Source organism: Cibotium barometz, chromosome 11 (assembly GCF_041138505.1).
Source record: "Cibotium barometz isolate CiBa-2024 chromosome 11, ASM4113850v1, whole genome shotgun sequence".
Lineage (NCBI taxonomy): Eukaryota > Viridiplantae > Streptophyta > Polypodiopsida > Cyatheales > Cibotiaceae > Cibotium > Cibotium barometz.
Genome location: NC_141056.1, coordinates 4,237,144 through 4,262,733, shown reverse-complemented (window position 1 = coordinate 4,262,733; position 25,590 = coordinate 4,237,144). Strand labels below are relative to the sequence as shown.

The 25,590-nt window shown below is 47.1% G+C and overlaps 1 protein-coding gene across 7 annotated transcripts in view; it reads right to left on the bottom strand.

The window, feature by feature from the left end:
• Positions 1 to 15,998: 15,998 nt before the first annotated feature.
• Positions 15,999 to 25,590, bottom strand: part of LOC147633669 (Holliday junction resolvase MOC1, chloroplastic-like) — a 34,417-nt gene continuing 24,825 nt past the window's right edge. The window contains exons 3-8 of one of the 7 annotated variants that reach the window (XM_086804643.1): positions 18,334 to 18,439; positions 17,315 to 17,367; positions 17,088 to 17,219; positions 16,800 to 16,917; positions 16,423 to 16,575; positions 15,999 to 16,358 (exon numbers count right to left, since the gene is read on the bottom strand). In XM_086804643.1, coding sequence (XP_086660769.1) covers positions 16,466 to 16,575; positions 16,800 to 16,917; positions 17,088 to 17,219; positions 17,315 to 17,367; positions 18,334 to 18,439 — 519 coding nt within the window. In that variant the 3' untranslated portion in view covers positions 15,999 to 16,358; positions 16,423 to 16,465. Of the gene's footprint in view, positions 16,576 to 16,799; positions 16,918 to 17,087; positions 17,220 to 17,314; positions 17,368 to 18,333; positions 18,440 to 25,590 lie in introns of all 7 variants that reach the window. The other 6 variants (XM_086804642.1, XR_015266894.1, XM_086804641.1 and 3 more) reach the window with 6 other exon arrangements.

Sequence of the window (25,590 nt, the reverse complement as noted above, 5' to 3'; positions counted from 1 at the left end):
TTGTAAATCCGAACGGGAAGGAGTCATGTGCCTAGAAGCACCACTTTCTAGAATCCACTCCCGAGTATCCGTTTTGCGGAGAGTCCTCTAACCTCCTCCCTGCTTGAAGAAAATGAATCATCGGTGTCCATCACCTCCAACTGCACAAAAGCCGGAGTCTTCATGATTGCTGCTGAGGAATCTTCACCCTTCTCGATCTTCTGCTTGGGACACTGCCTCCAATAGTAGCCTTTCTCGCCACAATCATTACAGGTCCTCTCTGCCTTTAGTTTCTCGCGGTCAGCGTCGGACTTCTTCTCAGAAGACTTCTCCGATGAAGCCTTCCCTTTGCCCGTGTTACGGCCTTTCGACCGTTGGCCAGTTAAGGCCTCCGAACCTCCACCCTGAGGATGGTTCGTGAATCATTCCTCCTAGTCCAAGACCATGGGCACAAGCTCCTCCCACGTGATGGTGTTGAGCTTGCCACTGGTAATCAAAGACGAGTAAAATACTGAAATGCGACAGCAATTTATGGCCATGTCCTATGACGATATCTCCTTCCCAGCCTGGAGAACTTCTTGCTTAAGAGCCTGCAACTTGTTAATATGCTCCCGCATCGTCGATGACTTTGCAGGGCTCATAACCCGCATCTGTACTTCCAAGGAAATCCTCTTCATGGGAGATACCCTGTTGTAAAGAGAAGCCAAATGCTGCCATATACCTTTGGCCAGCGTCATATGCTTGATATGATTGATTACCTACGGTGTGCAGTTGAGGAAGATAAATGAACGGACCCTAGCGTTGACACGATCCCACAATTGTGCCTGTGCCTCCCGATTCTTACGAATCAACGGTAACTCCCCTTCCTTTACTTCCGGCCGTGGAACCCCAACAACGATGAAATCAGCAAGGTCGTAAGACTCCAGAACAGATTCCATCATAACCTTCCATATGCCGTAGTTGTTCCCATCCAACTGACGGTCCACCGAGAACGTGGGGAGTGTCCTTCCCGAACAGTCCCGAGACGAACAATCCACCAATCAGCAACACAACAGTCCTTCTCTTGCTCACACAAATCTCAAGAACTATCAAGAGCCTAGGGCTCTGATACCATGTCAAAATACGCAGTGGAGATGAAGACAAAATCTGGAAACACAAAAGCAAGTGCAAAAAATAGACAGCAATGGAGAGAGAGCGTGTAACTCTACTATATATACACAAGATCCCGGAATACAAGACAAAATGGCAACCCAAAACAATCTCCAATCAACACCTAAATCAGCAAACCCTCGACGTCCCACTATCTCCAAGCTTCAAGCCACCTGGGGCTCTGATACCATGTCAGAATGCACAACGAAAATGAAGACAACTACCGTAGAGAGCAATACATAGATGCAAGAGAGAGAGAAGCTAGTGTAACTCTGTTATATATACCAAAGAAATCCTGGAATATGCAATGAACAGTGTGAGAGGACAAGGGGCCATTTTATTAAAAGAGTGCACAGAGCAGAAGCAAAGAAGCACTAGAGTGTGCTAAATAGAGAGTGCAAGAGAGAGAGAGATATGAAGCAACTATGCTGAATATACTGAAGCAATACAGTCCCAAGCAAGAGACAAAAGTAGTCTCATAAGTGAGGGAGAAAAAGATAGACAAGGCAAGATGAAAAGTGAGAGGCCAGCCCACCTATTTATAGGTGGGGAGAGCTGGCCTACTCGAGCTGCATATGCTGGCCGACTGGACATCAGTAGAGCTGGCCGATTGGGAAAAAACCATACAGGCTGGGAAAAATCCTAAAAATATATATATAAAATAAGGGTGGCCAACCCACAATCAAAGGTCATGCAAAAGGGACCAAAAGGACACTAAACACGGGCAGAAACTGGGGATGAATGTGCTAACACCCCCTCTCAACACCAGATGCTAAACATACTCCGAGAAGCCGAAGAAGTCATCCTCTATCAAAGACAAAAAATGCAGCAACCAACAAGTACTAGAAAAGCTCCACAAGAAATCTCCACAGCAACTTAGCTACAAAAGCAACAGAACAAGCTGCTAGGTACACTGCTCCTCTAGAAGAAAACAACCATGTAGGTTGCATCATGCTGCTTCAAATATCGGTGCCAAACCCAAATGTAAACATAGTGCCACAGAAATCTTTAGAAGCCTGTAGCTCCAAGAAGATAATACCCTCAAAAGAAATAGAGTCCATCTGCTCCAACTCTGTACCAAGGGAAGCAAACTGCTATGCAATAGCACCCTCCTCGAAGATCGACAGCAAACTGCTATACAATAGCACCCTCCTCGAAGATCGGCATCGCCAAATATAAGAACTCAACTGCCCCCTCTGAAAACTGATGTTGGGACTCCACAAGCCTAACCAAATCCAAATCCCAGTCCTTCAAGCCGTGGAAGTACCACTGTGCCCCAGGCACGGTCACGGACACACCTGACCACAATCCAGAATCCTCACACAGAGTAAGGAAAATAGGAACATTCACAGTAGTGGTAACTGAAGTAGTAGTAGCCTCCTCAATAGCATCACACAGCGCGTAGAAGCAGGATCCTCCATAGAAAGCAAAGGAACCAGCAACACATCCTGGTCACTGGTTGTCGAAGAAAGAGTCGGAGGCAAAGCAATACGAGACAAATTTCCCTCAGAAGTTGTGAGCAAAGATAGCCCACTGTCTTCCTTAAAAACATTACCAGAGATATCATCCAGGCAAGGAGAAGTATGCATAGAAATTGAAGGCAAGGCAACAGGAGAAACAAACTCCTCAGATGTAGTGAGCAAAACTAGCCCACTATCCTTCGCTACAAGAACATCTCCAAAAGAAGTATCCATAAGATCACTGGCTCTGCATAGCACCCAGAAGCAGAAACCATTTGCTGATCACTGGCGTCACCATACAGGTCACAAAGCAACTGCCACACATAGAAATTAGAAGCATCATCAGGAGCATAGATGAAGTGTCGAAGAACCGAATTCTGACAATTCAGGAGGAGAAAGCAATAGATCTGTCCGTCAGTCTTCCTCCACCCCGACACACATCCTCCGTAGAGGCAAGGTCCGGCAAGTACCGATTCTTGTACGAGAGAAACTCCATCAAACCATACTCCCTGAGAATAGAAGTAACCTGCAACTTCCATGACTGAAAGTTACCACCATCCAACTTGTCGGCCTCATCTAGGAAACAACAAGAAAGTGGTACGGGAGCCAAATCTGAAGCTATCATCATTGATCCAACCAATAGGACCAAACCTCATAACATAAAAAACTATCCAAATCAGAAAACGCTGATGTAGGTCCCTTCCTCCCACCAAAACGCAGCCCTAAGAGGCTGGACAGCACCTGAAAATTCCTCGTAACAAAAAACGCAGAAGCTTATGTCGACTGTACCTCCAACCTTGAGGCCAACAGAAGAGGGAAGCAAAAAATACAGATTTGATATAGAGAGAAAAGGCAACCACACAGAGCTTGGGAATATGCTGTAAGAGGGTGCAAGAGGGAAAGGCATCAACTAAGACTGTAGCTTGGGCTCTCCTCAAGAAAAAAAACGCACAATCTCAGAAAGAAGAAGTGTCCACCACAGGTACCAAGGGTGCCACCAAAGCCCGAACCACCACAATCCCCCTCTGCACAAGGGAATGTCCACCGGAGAGGAAACGCAGCAAAGAGAGACTGCTATCCTGAAAAAACAGGCCGCCTGGATCCAAACTCCAAGTAGAAGAGAAACGCTGATGAGAAAGTTACCTTCTGGCTGCAAAAGTGATGAAGCCAAACTGAAGGAAAACAACCAGCAGAAGCTATCCAGAAAACGCAACAAGTAGAAGGCTTCAAATCTTAGAAAAAACGCAGAGGTTAAGGGGCTGTAAATAGGGTTGAATCTAGGGCAGCAAATGGAATCACTGAACCGGGAGCGATGATACCATGAAAGATTGCACAGAGCGGAAGCAAATAAGCACTAAAGTGTGCTGAATAGAGAGTGCGAGAGAGAGAGAGATATGGAGCAACTATGTAGAATATACTAAAGCAATACAGTCCCAAGCAAGAGACAGAAGTAGTCTCATAAGTGAGAGAGCAAAAGATAGACAAGGCAAGATGAAAAAGTGAGAGGCCAGCCACCTATTTATAGGTGGGGAGAGCTGGCCGACAGGGAAAAAACCATACAGGCTGGGGAAAATCCCAGAAAAATATATAAAATAAGGGTGGCCAGTCCACAATCAAAGGCCATGCAAAAAGGGACCAAAAGGACACTAAACATGGGCAGAAACTGGGGATGAATATGCTAACATTTATATGGCCCCAGGCTGCTGGTTGGCCAACACAAAACAAGTCGACAGCAGCCACGACCCGCTCCAACCCAATCGGCCAGCAAATGGGTAGTCAACCAGTAGATCTGCAGTTGGCCAGAGTAGCACACCAGATCAGGTCAGAGAACATCAGTCGGCCAGCAAATGAAGGTAGCTGACAGCCCTCCCACACCCAAAAAGAAATGGAAAAAATGCATGGAAGTGAGAAAAAATGGAGACACACCAAAACTGGGCAGGCACACCCACAAGAGAGGCCCTGACAGTGTACAGATAGGAGATGACTACTACCACTAAGCAGTCAGAGAAGTTGAGTACATGGCACCAGGATTGGAGGTTGAGGCAAAGGACATGGTGAGGGAAGTAGAAGATGATGGAGGGCTCAAAGAGGGAGATGGAGTTTTGAAAGAAGAGCATTGTGAGGGTGGTGTGAGGGGTGTAAGGGACCTTGGAGAGGATGGTGTGGGGGGCATAAGGGACCTTGGAGAGGATGGTGCAGGAGGTATAAGGGACCTTGGAGATGGAGTTTTGGAAGAAGAGCATGACGAGGGTGGTATGGAGGCATAAGAGGGACCTTGGAGAGGATGGTGGAGAAAGTGGTGGTGTGGATCTCCTTGTTGAGGAAAATGTTATGCTGGAGGAGGTTGAGTTGAAGGATGCAATGTTGGAGCTCGAAAAGACCTGAGGAGGGTTAGGGAGGAATGGTGAGGGTTGAGAGGTCAGTGGGCCATTAAGCAATCCACCTTCTTCTCGGTGGCCTCTGTGATCTACTCGGGGCTGAGATCTAGCCTTGAGCTCAGATAAAAGTTGCACTAGGAGAAATATGGACTCTCTAGCCTTCTAGTGGAGAAGAAAGTGAGCACACAGGCCATGGGGCTTTAATTCGGGGACTGCGATGTCTTCAAATTTAGCACCATTGAAATTGAGACTGTCTTTGGTGAGACAAGGTGCCGAACCTAGGCCATGACTTCTTTCCTTGCTATGGAATTTTAATGAGGTGTCTAGAAGGTGTAGGACTCTTCTAAGGAGATCCTCGATGAGAGGGATCTGACGATGCGACCATCTAGATCTCGACCTCCCCTGAATTATCCCTTTAAGTGTTGCTACTACAAACCCTTCACGTGGGTCTACATCGTACCCACCACCAAATGTGGATAGAGATATAGAACAAAAAATGAAATTAGTTTCGGAAGGCTGTGAGGCCAACTAAGGGGTTACTTTGTGTAGTTGGAAAACGTCATGAAACTTTGCCCACCCTGAATTAGTTTCAGAGGGAGTTTTGACTTGGGCATGAATGAGGGTTCCTCAAACTTTGCGGAGCATGTTAGGGTCTGGAGCATAAATCACCCCTAATGGTGACTGTCATTTTGGGCGAATGGATCAGGAAGATCAAGGGTTTCTTTCTAGGTTGCCTATGCAATGGGGATCATCATGGTTTTTATGTGGATGTTCCTTGTGCAATGATTACATCCTTAGTTTGAGTGTGCGTAGTTGGTATGTGCGAAGTGCACTTGTGGGGAAGAGAGTTGCACATAGCAAAAGCAAGATACAATGAATGGTTAGGGCTACGTGAGAAGAGTGGCTGGTGTGCTAGGTTACTCCGGGCCATATGTGAGCTGGCAATAGACTTTGTGCACAAAGCATGGCTGGGAATGGGTGGGTTAGTTAGGTTCAGAATGGGGGCCATATGTGAGCAACTTTGTGCACGAAGCATGGCTGGGAATGGGTGGGTTAGTTAGGTTCAGAATGGGAGGTCAGTGGAAGCCCTTGGACTATCCAGGGTGCACTATTAGACTATCCGAGCATGTCCAACATGGTGGGGTTAGGGTTCTATCCACTGAGTGGGAGCCAAAATAAGCAATTAAGAAAGGTAGGGATACTTTACAGCACTGGGGGCCAAAATAAGCAATAAAAGAAAGGTAGAGAAACTTTTTACCTCACTTACCAGTTTATCGAGAAGCAACGTTGCATTACCCTCGTCGGGTGCTTGCTGGTTGCTTCACCCCTTCTTCCTGTGCTTTGCCAGTTGCTTTGGTTGGGCGGTTCATTAACTAGTTACCGAATTGGCTTTTCTTCTTTGTCGGCAGGGGCTTTTGCCTCCTTGGCGGCTCTCTTGACGTGGTTGCTGGATTTTTGGGTTCTTGTGTGGTGGCTTTTTTATTTTTGTGGCTTTGCCGGGATACTCTCTCTCACTCTCTATACCTGCAGGCGGCGAGCGGACAACGACCTATCTGCACTCCCTCTCTTCCTCTCCTTCCTTGTGGGCGGACATTGGATTTGCGCTCCCTCTCTTTTTGTGTGTGTATATATATATATCTCTCTCGCTCTCGCTCAGAGTGGCCGAACAGGCAACACATCGATCGCTCTCTCTCTCTCTCGCGCGGGGCGATCGAGAAGGAGCAAAGGCGGCGCGTTGGCGGTCAGGTCGCGCGAGCAGGCGGGGGCGCAACAGTGGCCAAGTGGCGGCGGCAGCTCCATGTGGTTAGGGCTCAGGCAGTCCCCGTGGCCCGGCTGTGGCCACGTTTTTATAAAATTATTATTAGTATTTTTAGAAAATAAATAATTAAGGATTTCTTTAATAATTATAAAATCAAAATTTGGGGAGTGGGGAAATTTTTTAAAAGAAGGGGGGGGGGTGTCTATGCGTGCGAGTGTGTGCAAGTGTGGGCACACATGCGTGTGTATCGCTAATGCGCTATTCCAACTGGCGAGTTGATATTAGGGCTTGGCACCAGGGGTGGCTCTTCTAAGATATGCTTGGTAAAATTCACAAGAAAAAGGAAGAAAAACAAGAGGCTGACAACAAAAAATGGAGGACACGCCTGGAGGCAAATGCGTGACAAAAAAAAAAGGAACCAAAGAGGCCATAGGAGGCCCCCAAGCATACACATATATTTGCTCCACGATGTGGCCAAGATCAAAACAACAATGGAACATGCCCCCCTTAAGCTAAGTTTTCCCGAGAAGACCACACCTGGTTGTGTGGCCAGCCTTGGTTAATGTATCTTGCCTAGTCACATTGTTCTGTCTTGAGAACGTGGACCTCATTAGGCCACCCAACCCCTTATACCATCCGTTAGTGACCATCACTGCAGTAAACAATTCCCAATCCATAATCATCGGTTGTTTCAAGGCGGAGTTTTTCTTTCGATCTAAACCGGCACCTTGCAAGTTTTATGTAACCCCTCGTAGGTACAATGAGAGAATTCATCATCGTGAGAGAAGGAGATGGATCGCAGCCCACTGATTAGCAAAGAAGAACCACAATGCTCAAGCTTCCCTACAGAATGGTTATTGTACCCTTGGTGAACAAGGATATCTTGAACCTTTCAACATCCAAGGCCTCGTCATCCAACCACTCACCATCATTTCAAGGAACCCCTAACACACAACAATCCTCTCACCTCGACATGTCGTCCCTAATGGAGAACCAAAAGCTCACGTTGACAGAGAGGAAGAACACTCCCCAAGAATCAACCTCAATGAACCCTCAGGAGTGAACACCCAAGAATACCATGGCTAGCCAAGGTTGGTTTGACACAAAAGCAAAGACCTAGCACAACCATTTGGGCGAGAAACCCACCTTTGAGCAAAAATCTACCAAGAGGGACCCTTATGCAAAGGTGTGGTACTCTTAACCCCTCCAGTCCCACTGGATCCTAGTCAAGCTGCTTGAAGCTCAAGGCTTCTACAAGGGAAACCCTTCTATCTGGGTCCAAAAACCTTCTCGTCTACTGCACCATAATTCCCTAAGCCAAAACGATCTAAGCGATGGCCCCAGTGCCCAATGCCACCCTAACAAGTAATACTTCAATAGACCCCAACAAAGTTGTTGGGAGCTCAAGGCTTTTAGGATGGGAACCCCTACATTTGGGCACTAAGATAATAATAAAAACCGTTCCCAAAGCCTCTACCAACACACCCTTTAATGTCAAATCCAAATGGGTGTGGTGACCCAAAGTCATGCCATCGACACTGCCCCCAAAGTTTAAGTAAGAGTCGAGTTGCACCTACCAACAAAGCAGTCAAAAGAAACCGTGGACGTTTCACCAAGTCCATGTGCTCTGGTTGTACGTAGCCTCATCAATTCAAATCTTAGGTGAGAGGTCCATAGTAATGTTTCAACTTGTTACCATGAAATATCCTTCTATCTCAGCCCCATCTAGGGTCTCTATCTTTACTGCACCTTGATGAGTAATTTTGGTGACTTGGTAAGGACCTTGGCCTCTCTGTACTTGAGTTTACTTACTGAGAACATTAACATTGTAAGATATGTAGAAGAGAGAAAGAAATCTGACTGAGAACACTGACAGTATAAGAAATGTTGGGCCTGGTGTAAGTCAAATAAATAAGAGAACCACCAAGCCTCTGGTACTATGTACGGTCACCCTTAGTTGGCGACCCCCCCCCATCCTCGAAGAGGGGAGAGGGATCATCACGGGAGAGCTTGGAGTTAGAATCCATTCACAAGAAATTGGACAGAGCACTCGGTCATCCCAGATAACTCCAGGAGTTGCTGCAAATATTTGTACTGGCTAAGAAACCCTCCATCAGAAGACTAATAGACCTCCATCCCAAGAAAGTAGTGGAGAAGTCCTAAATCAGTCATCTCAAAGGTGAGAGCTAAATCGGACGAAAGCTGTTCAATCTTGGCAAGATGTGAGCCAGTGATCAATAAATCAACATATAAGACAATCAAGCAGAGCAAAGCAAAGCATCCTGAGCATGAGCTTGTTCAACATACACCTCCTCATGGTAAGTCACCATTAAGAAAGGTAGACTTGACGTAAACCAACCAAATCTCATAAGCACAAAGAGCAAGAACTATCTGGATGGTGGTGTATCTGGCTAGGAGCAAAAGTTTGCATAATCCACATGAAACTTGGTCTTAAAGACCCACTTGACCCCAATAACCTATCAATGCAGAGGCAGATTCACAAGCTCCCATGCACGATTCCTCTCAATGGAATTAATCTCGGCCTACATGGATGCCCTGTCACTCCAAAAGAGCAAGAGCCTCTTTAGCTATAGTAGGCTCATATGATTGTATCATTGTACTCATCAGGGCGAGGTTACAAGAATGACGAAGCTAATGTAATCTCCATGCTCATGTCAAAGATTGTGCTGAAGAATTAGCAAGCTAATGAAGTTCCTTATTGTAGAGATGCGAATCGGGAGTAGTGGTTTCCAGCCATCATGGAATCTTGGGGGCAATCCTTGCACAAGAGCAAGAGGAGGAGGAGAAGTCGAGGAATGAGGAAGTGGGAGAAGGAGTGGAGAGGCAGGGGATAAAGAAGTTGATGGTGGAGAAGATGGTGATGGAGTTAGAGTGGCCGAGGAAGGAGGAGAGACCTTGATGGTAAGCTCGAGATGAGAGCAAGAATAATTTGATTAGGGTTCAACTAAGTGCATATCGTGAGAAATCAGCAAGGATCGTGACTCTAGAACCCATAATCTGTAAGCTTTGGAATGAGAGCTATATCCAAGGAGTTTGCACTTCCTAGACTTAGGATTGAGAAACCGCCATTGTAGGAGAACGGTTGATGATATAAATAGCAGTGCTCACAGCTTCTCCCCAAAAAGAGAGAGGAAGATCATAAGAAGAAAGCATGGCACGGGCCATCTCTTGAACAATCATGTTCTTGCGTTCAACCACACCATTCTACTAAGGAGTGTGAGGTGTGGAAAATTGACGGCTTATACCTTTCTGTGAGCAAAAATTATGGAAGGCTTTGGAGATGAATTCTCCTCCATTAGCAGAGCGGACTTGTCAAACCTTCTGTGTGGTCGTAGTCTCGAGGCCAAAGTCACCCACTCTTGGAAATGGGAGAAAGCTTAAGATCTTTTGCCAACAGATAAACCCAAACTTTGTGTGAGTAATCATCAATAATAAGCATAAAGTACATGGCTCCTCCTTGGGTAGTAGTCTGCATGGGGCTACATAGGTCCATATGAATGAGCTCCAAAATATGAGTAGCCTCGTGAGGAAAGGCATCTCGGTGTTGCTTAACATGAAGACAAGCCACACGTGGACTGGGAGGGTTTCAGTGGTTGAAGACCCTCAACCATCTCCTAAGAAGACAACAGCTGCTGCAGAGAAGTATAATTCAGATGCCCGTAGGTGAGCATGCCACAAATCCATATCCACATGAGCTATAAAGGCATGATAGCTATGAAGAAGTTACAGCAGAGCTGAGATTGGGAACTCAATCAAAGAGCCTCCAAATTCCTTCAATTGATAAAGACCACCTTCTATGATACCTATGGCAACAATTTGCAGATGCTAGTGTCGATGATCAACTGTTCGAAGTAGACACCATATCCTTTCCCCGCAATTTGAAAATTTGAGAAGAGAGAGCTTGGAAACATGAAGCACATCCCGAATGATAGAAGGCTAGCTTGGCGAAGAGTTAAGTCGCACATTACCAACTGAAGAGGCCTCCAAGTTGGAAGCAGCACCAATGGACACCGTCGAAGAGCTAGGACGAATGTCATGAAGAATGATCCTATCAGGAATCATGTGAGTAGTACACCCACTATCAACCACCAAATCCGTAAGACGTGAGGTGGAAGGAACAAGAGAGTCAGAGAGAAGCTCCTCAATAAAGATGCCTTAGCAGAAGAGGATTTTTGAGTTTGGTTCGTGGGGATGAAGAGGTTTGACTGGGAGGTTTCTTAGCATAACCACCTTCTCTCTTCTTCTTGCAGCAGCTCTTTATGAGAGGGATTGTGAGCAGATTTATGAGAGGGATTGTGAGCAGATTTATGGTCACCTTTATTGCTCGTGGAAACCTTGGACTGCCATTTTCTTTTGCCTAGTTGGTCTTCTTTCTCATGGCCCTATCCTGAAGCATGCCAAAAATGGTATGTAGATCAGGAGTGGAAGGAAAAAGTGATACAATATCATAAAAAGCAAACAAAGTCTCAGGCAATTTGGTGAGGAGTTGATAAACAAAGTCCTCGTCGGTAACTTTGCTCCCCAAAGAGATCAAATGCGTCTTAATGGTTATGAACTCCTTTAATAGAATCCGTGATGTTAGCAGTATCCGCGACTTCAAGTTGGAGAGCTGATTCTCCAAGGCTACGTTCTGAGCAGAGTTATCACAATGATACCTTCTCTGAATGGTACCCCACAATTCTTCTGCAATTCCTTCATAATTATTGTCGTCAAATTGATGAGCGAAGAGGGTTTTATGTTAACGAAGATAACCGCATGAGCCCTTGCATCTTTGTCAACCTAGGCATCAATCTCTGCCTAAAGAGAAGTAGAGCATCGAGACCAGAAATAATACCCCATAGTCGATGATATCGAAGGAGAGTCTTCATCTATAGTGCCCAATCAAGATAATTGGTTCTATCTAAGATGGATTTCTTGGAAAGTTGAGGAATGGACGAAGATATGACAGTCACTGTAGAAGCCATGGAATCCTCCTCTTGAATTTATAGCGAAAAAGCTGCAAATAGGTACCCGGGGGTTGCCCACTCCTCCCTAGATGCTAGGTGAGGTGAAAGAGAGATGTAGAATTGTACTCCTACCAGGGATCAAGGCATACGGGTGAAGACGAGAGCTGACCCAATGCGCGATGAAGTAAGTGAGGGAGAAGCTAATGAAGCAAGTGCACGATGCTACCACTAGTCCGAGACACTGACAGAATACAAATTGGGAGAGAAGAGGGAGGGCTGGGGAAAAAATACAACAAGGTACTGTAGGAGAAATGCAGTAGAAAAACGTTGATTTGTGCGACAAAGTAGATCTCCGAAACTCAGCCACCAAGGGAGCAGAGAGGAGAAAAAACTCAAGCTGAAAACTCGTCTTGCTGATCTGTGGAAGCACAAGATCACTGATACCATGTGAGAATATGTGAATATGAAGTGGAAGCAAATAGAGATCACACAAGAGAGAGTAGACAGCTTAGAGAGATCCAACACTTGAGCTAGAGACTGAAATATTGAATGTATTGAATGAATAAATGAAGGCACAATGGCCATGCTTATATACATTTCATGTAGAGCAATCGACGTAGCATTGGAGGACAAATGTCCACGACAGATAAAAATGCCTAAAATAGCCTAAGAACTATGGGAAAATTCCTTTAAAATATCATATAAATATCTAGATAAAAAGTGACATAAAATGAAGTAAAAGAGAGTTGGAGATGACATGTCCAACGTGGGAAACCCTTTGAAATCATGCAATAGTCCAGTTGTTGGTTTTCCCACAAGTCTTTCTATGATACCGGCAATATTTTTGGAACCAATGTGGGATGGTAGGTCTCGCCCCCATGTACTAACTTTCACTTGTTTAGATACCCACAGTCGGAATAAAACCCTCACCCAAGGGTGCTGCAAACACAACCTGCGTGAAAAGAGTCGAAGAAAGTAGTGTGTTGGAGTACTCACCGACGAAAGGAGCTTCTACGCAAGCCCATTTTTAGCCCTATGCCCATGCACAACATTTATAATATACACACGAGCTCAGCATTTAGTAGACACACCTAACAAGACTAGGCACCGCTATCTCAAGTTAAGCCTCATCATTGATAACCATCCAAGTACATTTCAGGATGGGAGGACCATGACGGGTGCAAGCCTCTGGCCCAAGGTACAACCCATCGCTTGGATCCTCTTCAAGTCAACAGAAACCTTTCGTGGTCTCTTTCGTCGACCACACCAACTCTTGATCCATATTGCCTCTATCCCCAGTGCTTGCTAACGTCGAATCCCTTGAGCCACAAAGGCCACCCAGCTTCATTGCAGCTAAGGGAAAAGTCCACTCCCATGCATCAACATCTAATGATCTTAACTCCCCAAGATAAGGAATGTCGAGTAAATGTCAAGGGAAAACAACCAAAAAAGTCAAAGAAAGCGGTTGAGCAGGAGAAATCTTCAAGTTGAAGAAGTACACACCCCATGTACATCACCTGCTTATTTTACCACCACGAGTATCACAATCTTTTTTTACATCTAGCATCTCACAATATGCATGAACACGTGCACCTAGAATTCAGCTCATTAATACCAACCCCTCAAATACATCTCTACATAGGGGGACCATGGCCTGGCCCATGTATAGTCCATTGGCTAGAAATTATCGACTTTACAAGTACCTCCAAAGAGCTTTAATGCATGCAACCTATGAGTCGACTTGATTTTCACACATCTAGCCTCGTCATGGTCCACGCATTAACCATGAAGCAGTCCACTTTCTAAGCATCACGTTGTGACAACCGTGAATGTCATCCCAAGAAGATCCAAACCCCCATCTTCCTATCACAATCATTCATTAGCGCTCGTTCCACCAATCCAAGGGCACAGGTTGCTTGTACCAACCGCTTGAACTTGAAGGACCCAAGCCATTTTCACAACAAAAGAAAGCCTCACATATAAAGAACTTCTATTTCATATCTACCTTCCATGCCAGCTCGACAAGATGCCTATCACACCGAGGCTACCCAAAGCAATATGCCCAAAATCCTGCTGTTGTTACAGGCTGGTCCCGAACCATGCCACACTTAACCTTGCATGCCAACTTCATGGCATATCATGGACCATCCACACCTTTCCACCCGACAACAATAGCAACAGCTTCACCATTAACTTGGGTGATGCAAGGACGTAGTCACCATTAAAAAGAAGGGTATGTTAACCACTTCATATGTTATCATGGTATAACTAGCTGATCTACCATAAGGCGTTTTGCCCTCTTACCCACTCAAACAAGCACTTGTTTTTAGTGATATGTTGTAACACATAAAGCAACCTTACCTTCTTGACCTTAATGTCATCTAACAACTTCATATCTTTACTTGCTTAAGACTAGTAAATAATGATCGAATCATTTTTTAAGTTTAGCCGACCTAGTGTGAAAACTAGTCATTTGTATATAAGTCATTTTTTACAGTAAACAATGGACAATCATTCCCTTACAATAGAATACTTGTGAGCTCTTCTCTACTCTATTCTTGCTTTTACATATGCTATTGGATACTTGCATGCTAGATGGTTTGCCTGCTTCAATAGGATTGCTAGTAGGTTGCTCCCTCTCATTAGCTTCTTCTTTCTCCACCTTTTGTGAGAGAGAACCATTGTGAAGGCCAATCTCTACTTGCCCCCATCTTGGCAAAGAGAGCTCTTCCTTCACTCCCTTAGCAAGGAGCATTCCTGTGTGACAACAGAGAAAAGACGCGATAGACGAGCTAGCATACCCACATTAAGGAAGTACATTGTGACTCGAAGGCAAGACCCAACAACACATGATTCGGCAAAGGTTAAGGTAAGCTCTTAACTTGACATGTAAACAATAGGTGCTGGGTGTTATATCAAAACTAAAGTGTCTCGTGCTTTTACAAAAAAGCTCAAATTTTGAGCTTTGAAAAATATTAAGGTAAGCTATACTGACCATGCAACCTAGAATCAACATAAATGTAGCATATGGACTAGAGCCATTTGGGCTCCACAACCATGTTGACCTAATCAAAGGTCAATTCGTATTAGCAACTACTAGCTAAATATGACAATTAGTAAAAGCCAAGATAATGATTAAATGGGCACCAATGGTTCGATTTAGAGTTAAACTAGACAATTACCACCTAAAAGTTGATAGTTTGTGGATGTCAATTTGTAGGCAAGGCAATAATGGACGAAGGCTTAATTTTTCCAACAAGCAATTATATGGAAAAGCAACCATTGACTAAAAATAGCAAGTCGGTTATATGTTCGTGACAATGGTGCAACTAATGCAAGCAGCAATAATAGATAGATTGTGAACAAGATTCAAAGATATGGTAAGAGAAATCAAGCACACGACTTGCTTTATCAATGGCCAAGATATATGCACAGTACATAAGGCGACGTCAACATGGTCAATTATGGACTATCAAGGTGGATCATTCATTAACTTCTCAACACCCAAGGAGCAAAAACCCAAGGGATCTCTTTTTGACTTGGATTTTCTATGTTGCAACCAATTTTTTTGCAATACACGCCTAAATATTTTAAAAGTATCTGGACCTCACCATTTGATGACATCACATGGACTATGGATCAATTCTAAGAACTCGTCAATATTGTCGTAGTTTGCTTAGGTTAGAGCCTATACTATGAAGCAAATGCAATAAACTTCATAAATATTCCGTTAGTGAATGTGTCTAGATCTCACCATTTAATGACACTGCAATATTGTTTATCATGGACTCACAACCTGATGTAGAGATGTGCCACTCATGCAATTAACAATAACAATAGAACAACCCAAGGATTACATAACCAACAGCATGACTTGGATGAATGCATATGGGCTCTATAAGACACAAGATTATTACAATTATCTGAGGATTAGAAACATCAAATCTTACCAACCTTTGGGGATATGAAAGTTGTACCTTTTACTGTGCACCCACTTAGAAAATCTAGAAGCACGAGATCAAGGGAATTTGATTTTGTTCACCTCAACTATCCCATACTGAAGGAGCCTAGAAACCTAGAAGTGGATGAGAATAAGAAGAGTTTCAATCATACTTCATTCAACTAAAGTGAAAATAGCAAAAGTTTTAGGTTGAATAGATGATGTTGCAATATGAATCCAAGCAAGCCTGATGTTAAATTTTCTTTGAGAGAGATGAAATTGAAGGATTTTAGGAAGAAGAGAGGGTGAGATGCTAAGAATTTGAGGAAGATGACTACTAAGGGATTGTACGGTGACAATCAGATGGTGACTCGTAATTTTGCCCCAATTAAAGATCTCTTAGGTTTTACATGGATACACCAACCTATATATATATATATATATATTGATATTGATGCAAAATATATTGATAATTGCAATTTTGGATTCTATAACTAATACCAAACATTGCAGGCTTGCTACCAAAACAGCTCCGGCAGTCAATGGAGGTTAGCCATGGGTTCCGCGCCACCCTCACCTGGTGCCAATCCACCAGTTCCTCTGCTGGGGATTGGGGAGCTGAGGGTAACTTTGCAATCTTGACCATGTTGCAAAATAAACCATCGATAGAGTCCAGCCAATTCCACCAAGCTGCTCCCGTCTTTTTTCAGTCAAACGTTCAAATTCCTAAAAATACAAGGGCAGTAAGACCAGTGCACCGGGCAACTTCAGAATTCCAAAGCATTAATACCGTGCCAAGAGTTCCGCATAAGTTGAGACTGCACCCTTCAGCTTCAGCTTTCTTGACAGCTTTCATTATCTGAGCTCAAGTTGACAGAAACCTTCTTCAATAAAGCAGGAATCCCTTTACCATATGCTGCTATTAGAAGCGCTTCAGCACGACCTGCAAGTTAAAAGAGCCCTGTGACGGCCAAACTTGGACGCATGGGCAAGTTAAAATTTTGACAACATGCCTTTCCTAGCAAAACAGCAGTATAAAATGCATGGTCTAGTTCAGCATAAGCAAGTCAGTGACCTCACAGACCCTTCCTTCAGTAGCATACATTGGGTAATAGTGGATGCATGCCTGCCAAAAGAGGGTAGGGAAGATCATGCAGGTGTGCTTACCATGATCTTTTTTGCGCTTCAACTGTGATGCCAGAGACGGGAATATCAATGAAGCACATGCCCTACAGTCATCCTGATTTGGAATGTTTCCTTTAGAGTCTGCATATATCAAGACAGCCTAATGCATACACTATTGCATTGTTAATTTAAATAACATCTGTAATCAAAAAATGCACGTGCTAGGAACCTACGGCACACCACAGAAAGCAGCTTCAAAAGATCTCTGAACCAAACATCCATCATGCACAAAATATCTACATTCTTCGCTTATCATTCGAATGAGCTAACCTTGGTTACAGTCTTCCCTGAAAGTTTGATGGCACGCTTCCAAACTGATGGTGGTACAGGCACCACCGAAAAGCCAGAAGCAACAAGTGTACCGATCCAGATTCCAAACCCAAAACCCGATCCCCACCACCCCTGTAAAAACGGAATTCAGAAACAGGACATAGCATGTTCCTACAGACCAACATGGCAACCAACTTTTAAAATCCAATGGAGGTTATTTTACTTACTTGTTTACCATCTTTTGGCAATGGCATACTTTGCTCCACATATGCAACACTACCTGCAAAAGAGTAACTAGGAGCATGAGTTTGGCAGCAGAACAAAAGAGCAGCTCTCTTTAGTACCTAAAGAGTGCAACCCAATCTAAATGTTTGAAAGTGCAGCCAGGGTTTAAAAAGCCCCAACCTATGAGTCTGTTGATAAAACTCTTAATGAAGCTTTCTTGCAAACTATGAATTAATCCCATGCCCTAAATGAGAGCGGGAAAGGTCTATCACACAGCTATAGTTTCTGAGGCCTCCAAGCACCCCCAAGCCTGAAACTAGACCAACACCAGGCCAAACTGTTCGCCCTGCACAGTAATTGCATGCTTATGGGTGAAGATGTCCAACTTTTTTTTCCCTTTTTTCTTTTTCCCATCTGGCCTTAGGCCCAAGATCCTCCCATAGTTACTAATCTTCACCCCTTGTAGGCGCCTGTCCTCATAGGCGCTTTTTTATCTGCCCATAGGCGATGCGATGGAGGAAACACCACATGGGGTTTTGAACCCAGGACATCATGGTCCTAGTCAAACATCTCTACGACGAGAGCTATCACCTCATTGGCATGAAGATGTCCACCTTCTTGTTCAGTGTTTTGTTTGCAAACTACCATCCTGGGTTCCTATTGTTTCACCAGCAAAATAGGGCAGTCCAGGCCATGATGAAGTCTAGAACTAAAGAGCCAAGACAAGCCTCTAATGTGTTAGCAAGGTAAGTACCCTTATGTAAACCATTTGAAAAAGAGAGATTGTAGGGACTAAAATGCATGACTGTTGGATTTATGCCATCACAAGGACGAAATGACCACAACAAAGGCCAGCCATCCAGCAGCAGTTCACTTTGAGAAACAATAAATATATATATACACGGAACTGTAAGTACAACCTGTCCACATGCCCAAAAAAGATACCATGCTTTGCTGTGGAAATCAATCGAAATTCACATTCTGCTAGGAAGTCATGTAAAAGATCTGGAATACTGCATACCAGGAGGGGCATTCAATTTGTTTATCAAGTCCACGATTGAACGAGCATCATGCCGTCTTCGTTGTCGTGCGCCTACTATCACGGATAAGCTTGGCACGTCAAACACCTGTATTACACAGCCACACTACTGAGGAACTTGGCTTATAAAATCTGACAACAAAGGTTTTTCAAACTAAATCAGTTCATAAAGGCTGGTCAGCAAAGTGCAGGAGTCAATACGTTGAAATACCACCAATCACTAACAGAGAGAAAGAGAGACATGGAACCAGCCCATGGCTACACTACAATACAACATAACTAAGGATAGATCGGTTGTACAACAAAATTGTGTTATGTCTACTTCACATACACCCTACAAGAGATATCCTTCTGACACCTCATAATTGTCCACATTCACTTTCACAGGCCTGCTTTGACTCTTCCAAACAATTCATGCTACAAGCTTATCCTTTCATGTTACTCTCAATCACCTTAATGCAAAGTTGAGTAAGTGTGAGCTTATTACTCATAAAGCTTTATGCACAAGAACAAAATAGCGTTATGTCGAGTACTTAGTCAACTCTTCATCTGCTCGCTGAAGCTCCCGCTCTCCCCCCCTGCTCGCGCTGCCTGCACGCCCTTCCCCCCTTCCCACCCACGCGCCCTCTCCCTCCCACCTGCCCTCGCTTATGCGCCCCCCCCCCTCCGCCTCGCTCTCTTGTGCTGAAGCGCCCGCCCCCATCTCCTCGCCTTCGCGCCCCCCCCCCCCTCTTCAGCGCCCCGTCCCCCCCTTCGCCAGACCTCTCATTCCCCCCGCCCCTCCTTTCGTGCTGCTTCCGCCACCCCCCCCCCCCCCCCCCCCGGTTTTTTTTTTCTTCGCCGCCTTACCCCTCCCTCCCCGTCTTTCTGCGCCCCCTGGGGTTTTTTCCTTTTTTTACCTTCCGCCTTCCCCCTCCGCCCTTCGTGTGCAGCTCGGCTCTTGCAGGTCTCTCCTCATTCGCTCCGCCTTCGCCATAGCTTCAGACTCTGATGGAGGCTCCTCCCGCCCCACCTCAGAGGGACTCTTCCGCAGCCCCCTCGCCCGCCCCCGAGGATACCCCCATCAGGCTTTCTCTTTCGCCAAAAGAGGAAGCGATCCTCGCCGCAGAGGTGGAACGCCTCCAGGCACACTCCACCATCTGCCGTATAGTCGGCACTCGCCCCAGCAGAGGGGAGATCCGGGATCTTCTCCAGGCCCGCCTGCTTGCAGATGTGGGCAAGATCCTGGACGTTCAGCTACTGGGCCGTGGACACTACCAGATCGAGTTCGAGACAGCCCAGAGCGTGGCCCAGGTCCTTGCCATGAGTCCCCTTGACATCAGGGGCGCTCGGGCATTCTTCAGACCTTGGCAGCATGGCTTTGACCCAGCAGCAGCCGAGCAGGGAGAGCGCCTTTTCCATGTTACAGTTTGCTTCCCTGGACTCCGCCGCGAGTACCTTCCGCTCCTTTCGAGGCTAGGAGCACTGGTGGGCTCGGTGCTTGAGACTGGCCCCACAGCAGCTTCAGTGGTGGCTAGAGCAGCTGGGCTACCTTCGGTCAGAGTTTTGGTTTCTGACATCTCCTCCCTTCCGAAGGTCATTCAGCTACCTAGGATGGGGGGGGGATGGATTGATCAGAGAGTGGAGTTCTCGGGGCTCCCGAACCAGTGCTTTATTTGCAGGCAGGTCGGCCACCTTGCCAAGGCCTGCCCTTGCAGGAGACCCCGACCTTCACCGCAGCACAACAGGCCCCCAATGGCCCGCCCACAGATGCGGCTCGGCAGGCAGCCTCCGGGACACCTGCTCAGCCCACAAAGACTTCGGAGTGGCAGCCTGGACAGGGGCGCTGTCGAGGGAAACAACCACACCAGCACGCCCAGAGACCGATGCAGCAGCAGCCACAGTCTCAGCACCACTGGGTTCCCGTGAGGAACAGCTTTGCTCCCCTCCAGGAGGAGACCCCAGCGCCGACTGAGGACCAGGAGATGCCAGCACCCCCTCCTTCGCCCACACCCCCCCCTCCCCCGCCGCCCCTCCCGCCTCGCTTCCACCTTCGCCTCCTCCCGTCCCCGCTCCGGTTTCGGCAACGGCTCCTTCTCCACCCCCTTCTCCCCCCCCTCCTCCCCCCCCCCCGCCCGCCTCAGCTCCCCGGGAGGCCCTGGCAGTCCCCTGGCGTTCACCTGCAGTCCGGAGGGCTCTGAGCACCGACCTTGCTCGAGCACCGCAGAGGAGACTTACCATGCCGATTCGGGCTTCACAGATATCATCTATCCGCAGTCGGCTGAGTCGTCTCGGCACTAGACAGCGCTCGGAGGCTTTGATTACTCCTTCACACAGCTTTTTGGAGCAGAGGGCCCCCATGAGCCAGCACCCATCAGAGTTCATATAGTGATACCTCCGGCCCGCGGGGAGGAGGCACTTGATTCAGCAGTGGCCTTCTCATTCCCTCTCTTTGGCCCATGCGACTGGGAGTGGACTCTGGAGCTCGCTCTTAGCACTTTGAAGACTCAGGCAGTTGAGTTTTCTCACCATGTGAGCGATCTGGAGGTGACAGATGTGATAGGCCGACTATGGGAGTTGGCTCATTTTTTCTTGGATCCCGGGAGTGTGGATGCCTCAGGGATTCGTCATTTGGTCGTTCGCATAGTGGCAGACTTAGCACGCGACCCTGGATATGTATGCATACACGAGGTTGCTCTGTCTGAGCGGGAGGCAGTCGCCATGGGGGATAGCCACTGGCGCCTGATCCGTGATTCTTGCAGCACACCGGGTGGGCAGATTCGTAGCCGCTCGGATGGGGACTATTCTCCATCCAAGCCGCTTGCGAAGGCCCGCCGTACGGTTGAGAAAGCATCCACCTCAGCAGGTCATCCATGAGGATCATCTCATGGAATGTACAGGGCCTTGGCGGAGCACATTATATACGTTATCGTGGTTGCTTGAGGCAGGAGCTTCAGAGATGCCTGGTTGGGGGCAATATTGATATTTTGATGATGCAGGAGCACCACTTGGGTGAGAGCAAGATCCGGAGATATGGTCGGTGATGCCTGGTAGATGGGACACCTTTTGGTCTGCAGGGTTTGGCCCTTTGGGTGGGCAGGGAGGAGTATGTATGGTCATTGCGGATGTATGGCGGCAGGCCATTGTGGATCGCGGGATCATTGTGCCTGGTAGAGCACAGTATGTCATTCTGAGGACGCATGATGAGCTCTTTGGCGTGCTCAATGTCTATGCGCCCAACCATGCTAGTGCCAGAGCGGAGTTCTGGACCCAGGTTACGGATGCATTGCCAGAGGCCGCACATTGGTGTGTCGGGGGAGACTTCAACATGCTTGAGGACCCAACCGATAGGGTGGGAGGCAGTCATGTTACAGTGCACGGCACGAAGCTTGCAGCTTGGGAGCGATTTTGCATGTCACTGAGGATCACTGATGCATGGCAGCATGGGGCCTTCTCCCGCTCTCAGGAGAGTCTTAGTTTCTCTCGGTTGGATCGCCGGCAGGGAGGGACTAATCTATCACGTATTGATCGCTTATATGTGGGCGACAGGTTAGTGGAGCCAGGGGGCTCCGTTGGCATTCTCGCTGGCACCTCTTTTTCAGACCATGCGCCAGTTATTTTGACACTTGAGGAGAGGACACGGGAGACCAGCTTGCAGTTGAGGATCCCAGAGAGGGTACTTACAGATCCTAGTCTCGTTGAGGACGTTGAGAGGATATGGCATGATAGTCAGAGCTCTGACCAGGATGCAGCAGGCCAGTGTGCCCAGGGACTCATCGAGCTTAGCTCTTTTCTGCACGCTGCAGCCTTGACACGGCTGGAAGAGACTCGCGAGCGGGAGCATCGGCTGAGACGCAGCCTTGCTTCGCTTCAACGCCTTCAGGAGCAGCAGCCTACATGTGATTGGGTGGCGTCCCAGCTGAGCCAGGCACACCATGAGGTTAGAGAGGCAGAGGAGCAGAGACATGAGTTTTACTTCAGGTGCTTTTAGCGACCATGTGGTACATTACGTCTTGCTGGATCTTCTCGAGCTCTTGTATCAGCTAGGTACAGAGGCTGATCAGGAACATTCTTTGGTCTGGGCGGGTGGTCAGCCAGCCCGGGCAAAGGTTGCTTGGGCAGTTATTACACTTCCGCTGGCCCAGGGAGGCTTGGGCATTATAGATCCAGTTGATCAGAGTAGAGCCTTATTGGGGAAGCTTATTGTTCGGGGGCTGCTTCCAGGCGCTGAGCCTTGGAAAGAGCTTCTTTTGCAACGGCTGCAGGCTCGGGCTCCCCAAGCAGGGGGCACTTGGGCACCAGAGATACGATGGATCTTCATAGAGATGAGGAGGACAGGCCTCAGTAGAGGATGGAAGGACAGATTTGCCTTGAGCATCCTGAGAGCTTGGGAGTTGCTGAGACCGGGGCTCTCTCAGAGACCTCCTTCTTGTGTTGAGGAGCGGGCCAGACAGCCGCTCATCTGGAGCCCAGCGGTTCGCACAGAGCAGGGTCATATGTTTCTCGGCCTCGTCTAGCCTAGGGACCATTGGCGGCACGCCCAGCACGTAGTTTTGGAGATTGGCAAGCCTTCTGCAGTCGCCCAGAGGATATCCAGGTGGAGAGGCTGAGTCACTTCAGAGGGGGGTTGATTATGAGGGATGACATTCAGGAGGCACTCACAGAGGAGTGGTTCACGCCTCTTGAGCTAGTGGCCCCATGGTGGATGGGAGCCTTTACACAGTTGGAGATCCTGATTGCTGTCAGAGCTTGCACTGAGGATGGCAGATGCCTCTACTATGAGATCCAGGATGAGGGCAGACTTCAGAGAGTGGAGGTGGAGTCGCCTTTGGTTGCAGAGTGCATCTTTCAGAGGATACGGGTAGTGGCCGCCGCTTCTCGGAAGTGGCATATTGACCCAGACCCTACAGATGTGCTCCCTGATTGGCGCATATGGGCATATGCAGCGCGCCCCTTGGCCCGGATCCAGTGGGACCTTGGTGAGTACGAGTGGCATGATTCTCATGCATCCCTTGAGGCCACAGAGATCAAGATCACCTTTTTCCAGGATACTGTTCGGTTGGGGCGACATATTTTGACGGCGAGGTGGATGGTCTCTCCAGCTGCATTGGGGCACTGGCAGCTACAGGGACTCTCACAGGAGTTCCTGGAGGATTTTTGGACCCGGCTCTGGGCTAGTCGACAGGCACGCACGATCTCGACTTTCCAATGGCCGGTCGCCCACAGGGGCTCAGCAGTTGGCACCTGGCTTGTCTACAGCGGTCTTCCGGCGGCCTGCGTCCGATGCGGCCACCCTCTGGAGACACAGAGACATTGCCTATCGGACTGCCCTCAGGCGCAGCAGATTTGGCTGCGGATGCTGCGCATTCTGGCCCCCCTCTCTCCAGAGGGTATGTATACGTGGGGTGCCGCTGCTTGGTCGACTTCGTCAGGGCCTGCTATGGGCTATGAGACGGAGCAGGACAGCCAGGCCATCAGATTCATTAGGGGCCAGCCTCGCCTTGTTCCTTCACCGGATTTCTCGTCCGCCAGCTGGACACAGGAGAGGGATCTACGATGGGAGCTTCTCAGCAACCTCACCATCTGGTTCACCTGGAGGGCCTGGTGTTTCAGGGCCTTTGAGGGGAGACTGGATCCACCAGCAGAGACTGTTCGGGGGATTTGGCAGGAGTTGATCCACACCCTGCGAGGACAGTATGACTGCATCCGGGGCGACTCGGATGAGGCGATCTTGCGGCGCCAGGCTTTTCACACCACTTGGCGCAACGGCCCCTTCTATACCCTACACGCGGGGTCCCCCCGTTGGCACTACAGGCCACTTGTTTGGCTTTTCCCGCCTCCTATTGTTGATATAGCCCCTCAGTTCTTTGTACTGATACTTCTACTTTTCAGCACCTAGGGAGAGTCTCCCTGGCTGCCTTGTTTTGTTCTCTACTCTGTTTTCTTATGAGCAGGAGAGGATCTTTTGTAGCCCTACGGGCGTTTTTATATAACTAATGAAAGGATCTTTTCTCGAAAAAAAAAAATAGCGTTATGTCCACTTCACATACACCCTAAAAGAGAGATCTTTCTGACACCTCATAGTTGTCCACGGTCACTACCACATACCTACTTCTTTTTTCTTTTTTTTTCTAGAGACTTCTATTAAGTATGAGAAAAACATACAACAATCACAGCTATAAGCCAGAAGAGAACCACTGAGGAGCATCATGATGCACATACCTACTTTGACTTAGTTGTTAGTAATAAATTACTGGTCCCTACGCTCCTTCCTAATTAGACTTCTTCAGACCCTTTTCTTTCAATCGGCTTCTGCTACTCGGCTCCCTGAATGTGAAAGAGTTTTCAAACACGAGCTTCTGTGTGCATTGGTAAGCTTTTGACTCACAACAGCTACTGGTCATTGGAACAAGACCGCTCCTATGGCATGGTTTCTAGTATCCATTTCAACCACAAATGGTTTACTTGTTTCAACCATGTGCAATATAGAGGTGTGGTGACATGGTGCTCAAGTTCTTTAAGCACTCATCTTGCTCCTTTGTCCAAATCACAGGTTTGTATTTGATTGACTTATACAAGGGCCCCTTCCCTATCCCCTTCGTAAGGTTGGATAGAGCAATGCCAACAAGGCATAGTTCGGACAAAAGTCTGAAAAAACTGCACGAAGCCAAGAATGACTTCACTTTAGTGATAGTTTCAAAATCGGCCACACTTACCACCACCCGAGTCTTTCCAGGTCAATACAGATTCCACAAACCGTAATGAATTGCTCAAGGTAGGTTTGTTATCCAACCCATGAGAAAGAGCTTTATGTTGTAGTTTGTAAGTTAAAGAAGTGACAACACCATCTTGATGAAGCACATCTACTCTCAAGTATTTCTATAACAAGTCTGACGTGAGAGGCTACAAGGTGCGTTGGTTGGAGTTGATACAAGAGTTTTGACTTTGAAATACGATATAGAAAGGGATCCACTGATATAGTGGAAGACGCCTTAAGCCGGCTAGGCTTTGTAAACATGATGTGTTTCATAGTTGGAGTTGGATCCAAGGGCAGCCTCAAATAAGTAGATACCTCACTTTTGGATGGGGAGGAGAGAGACCGGTATTCCTTTCAAAATGGATTGCTCTTCCCACGAGGAAGGTTTACATCCCAGATGTTTAGAAGAACACAAGGAAGAAAGTACTTTTTGAATGTGTTGACAGCCCTTGTGCCGGACATCCACATATCCTAAGGATATTGGACTTACTCATGAGAGATTT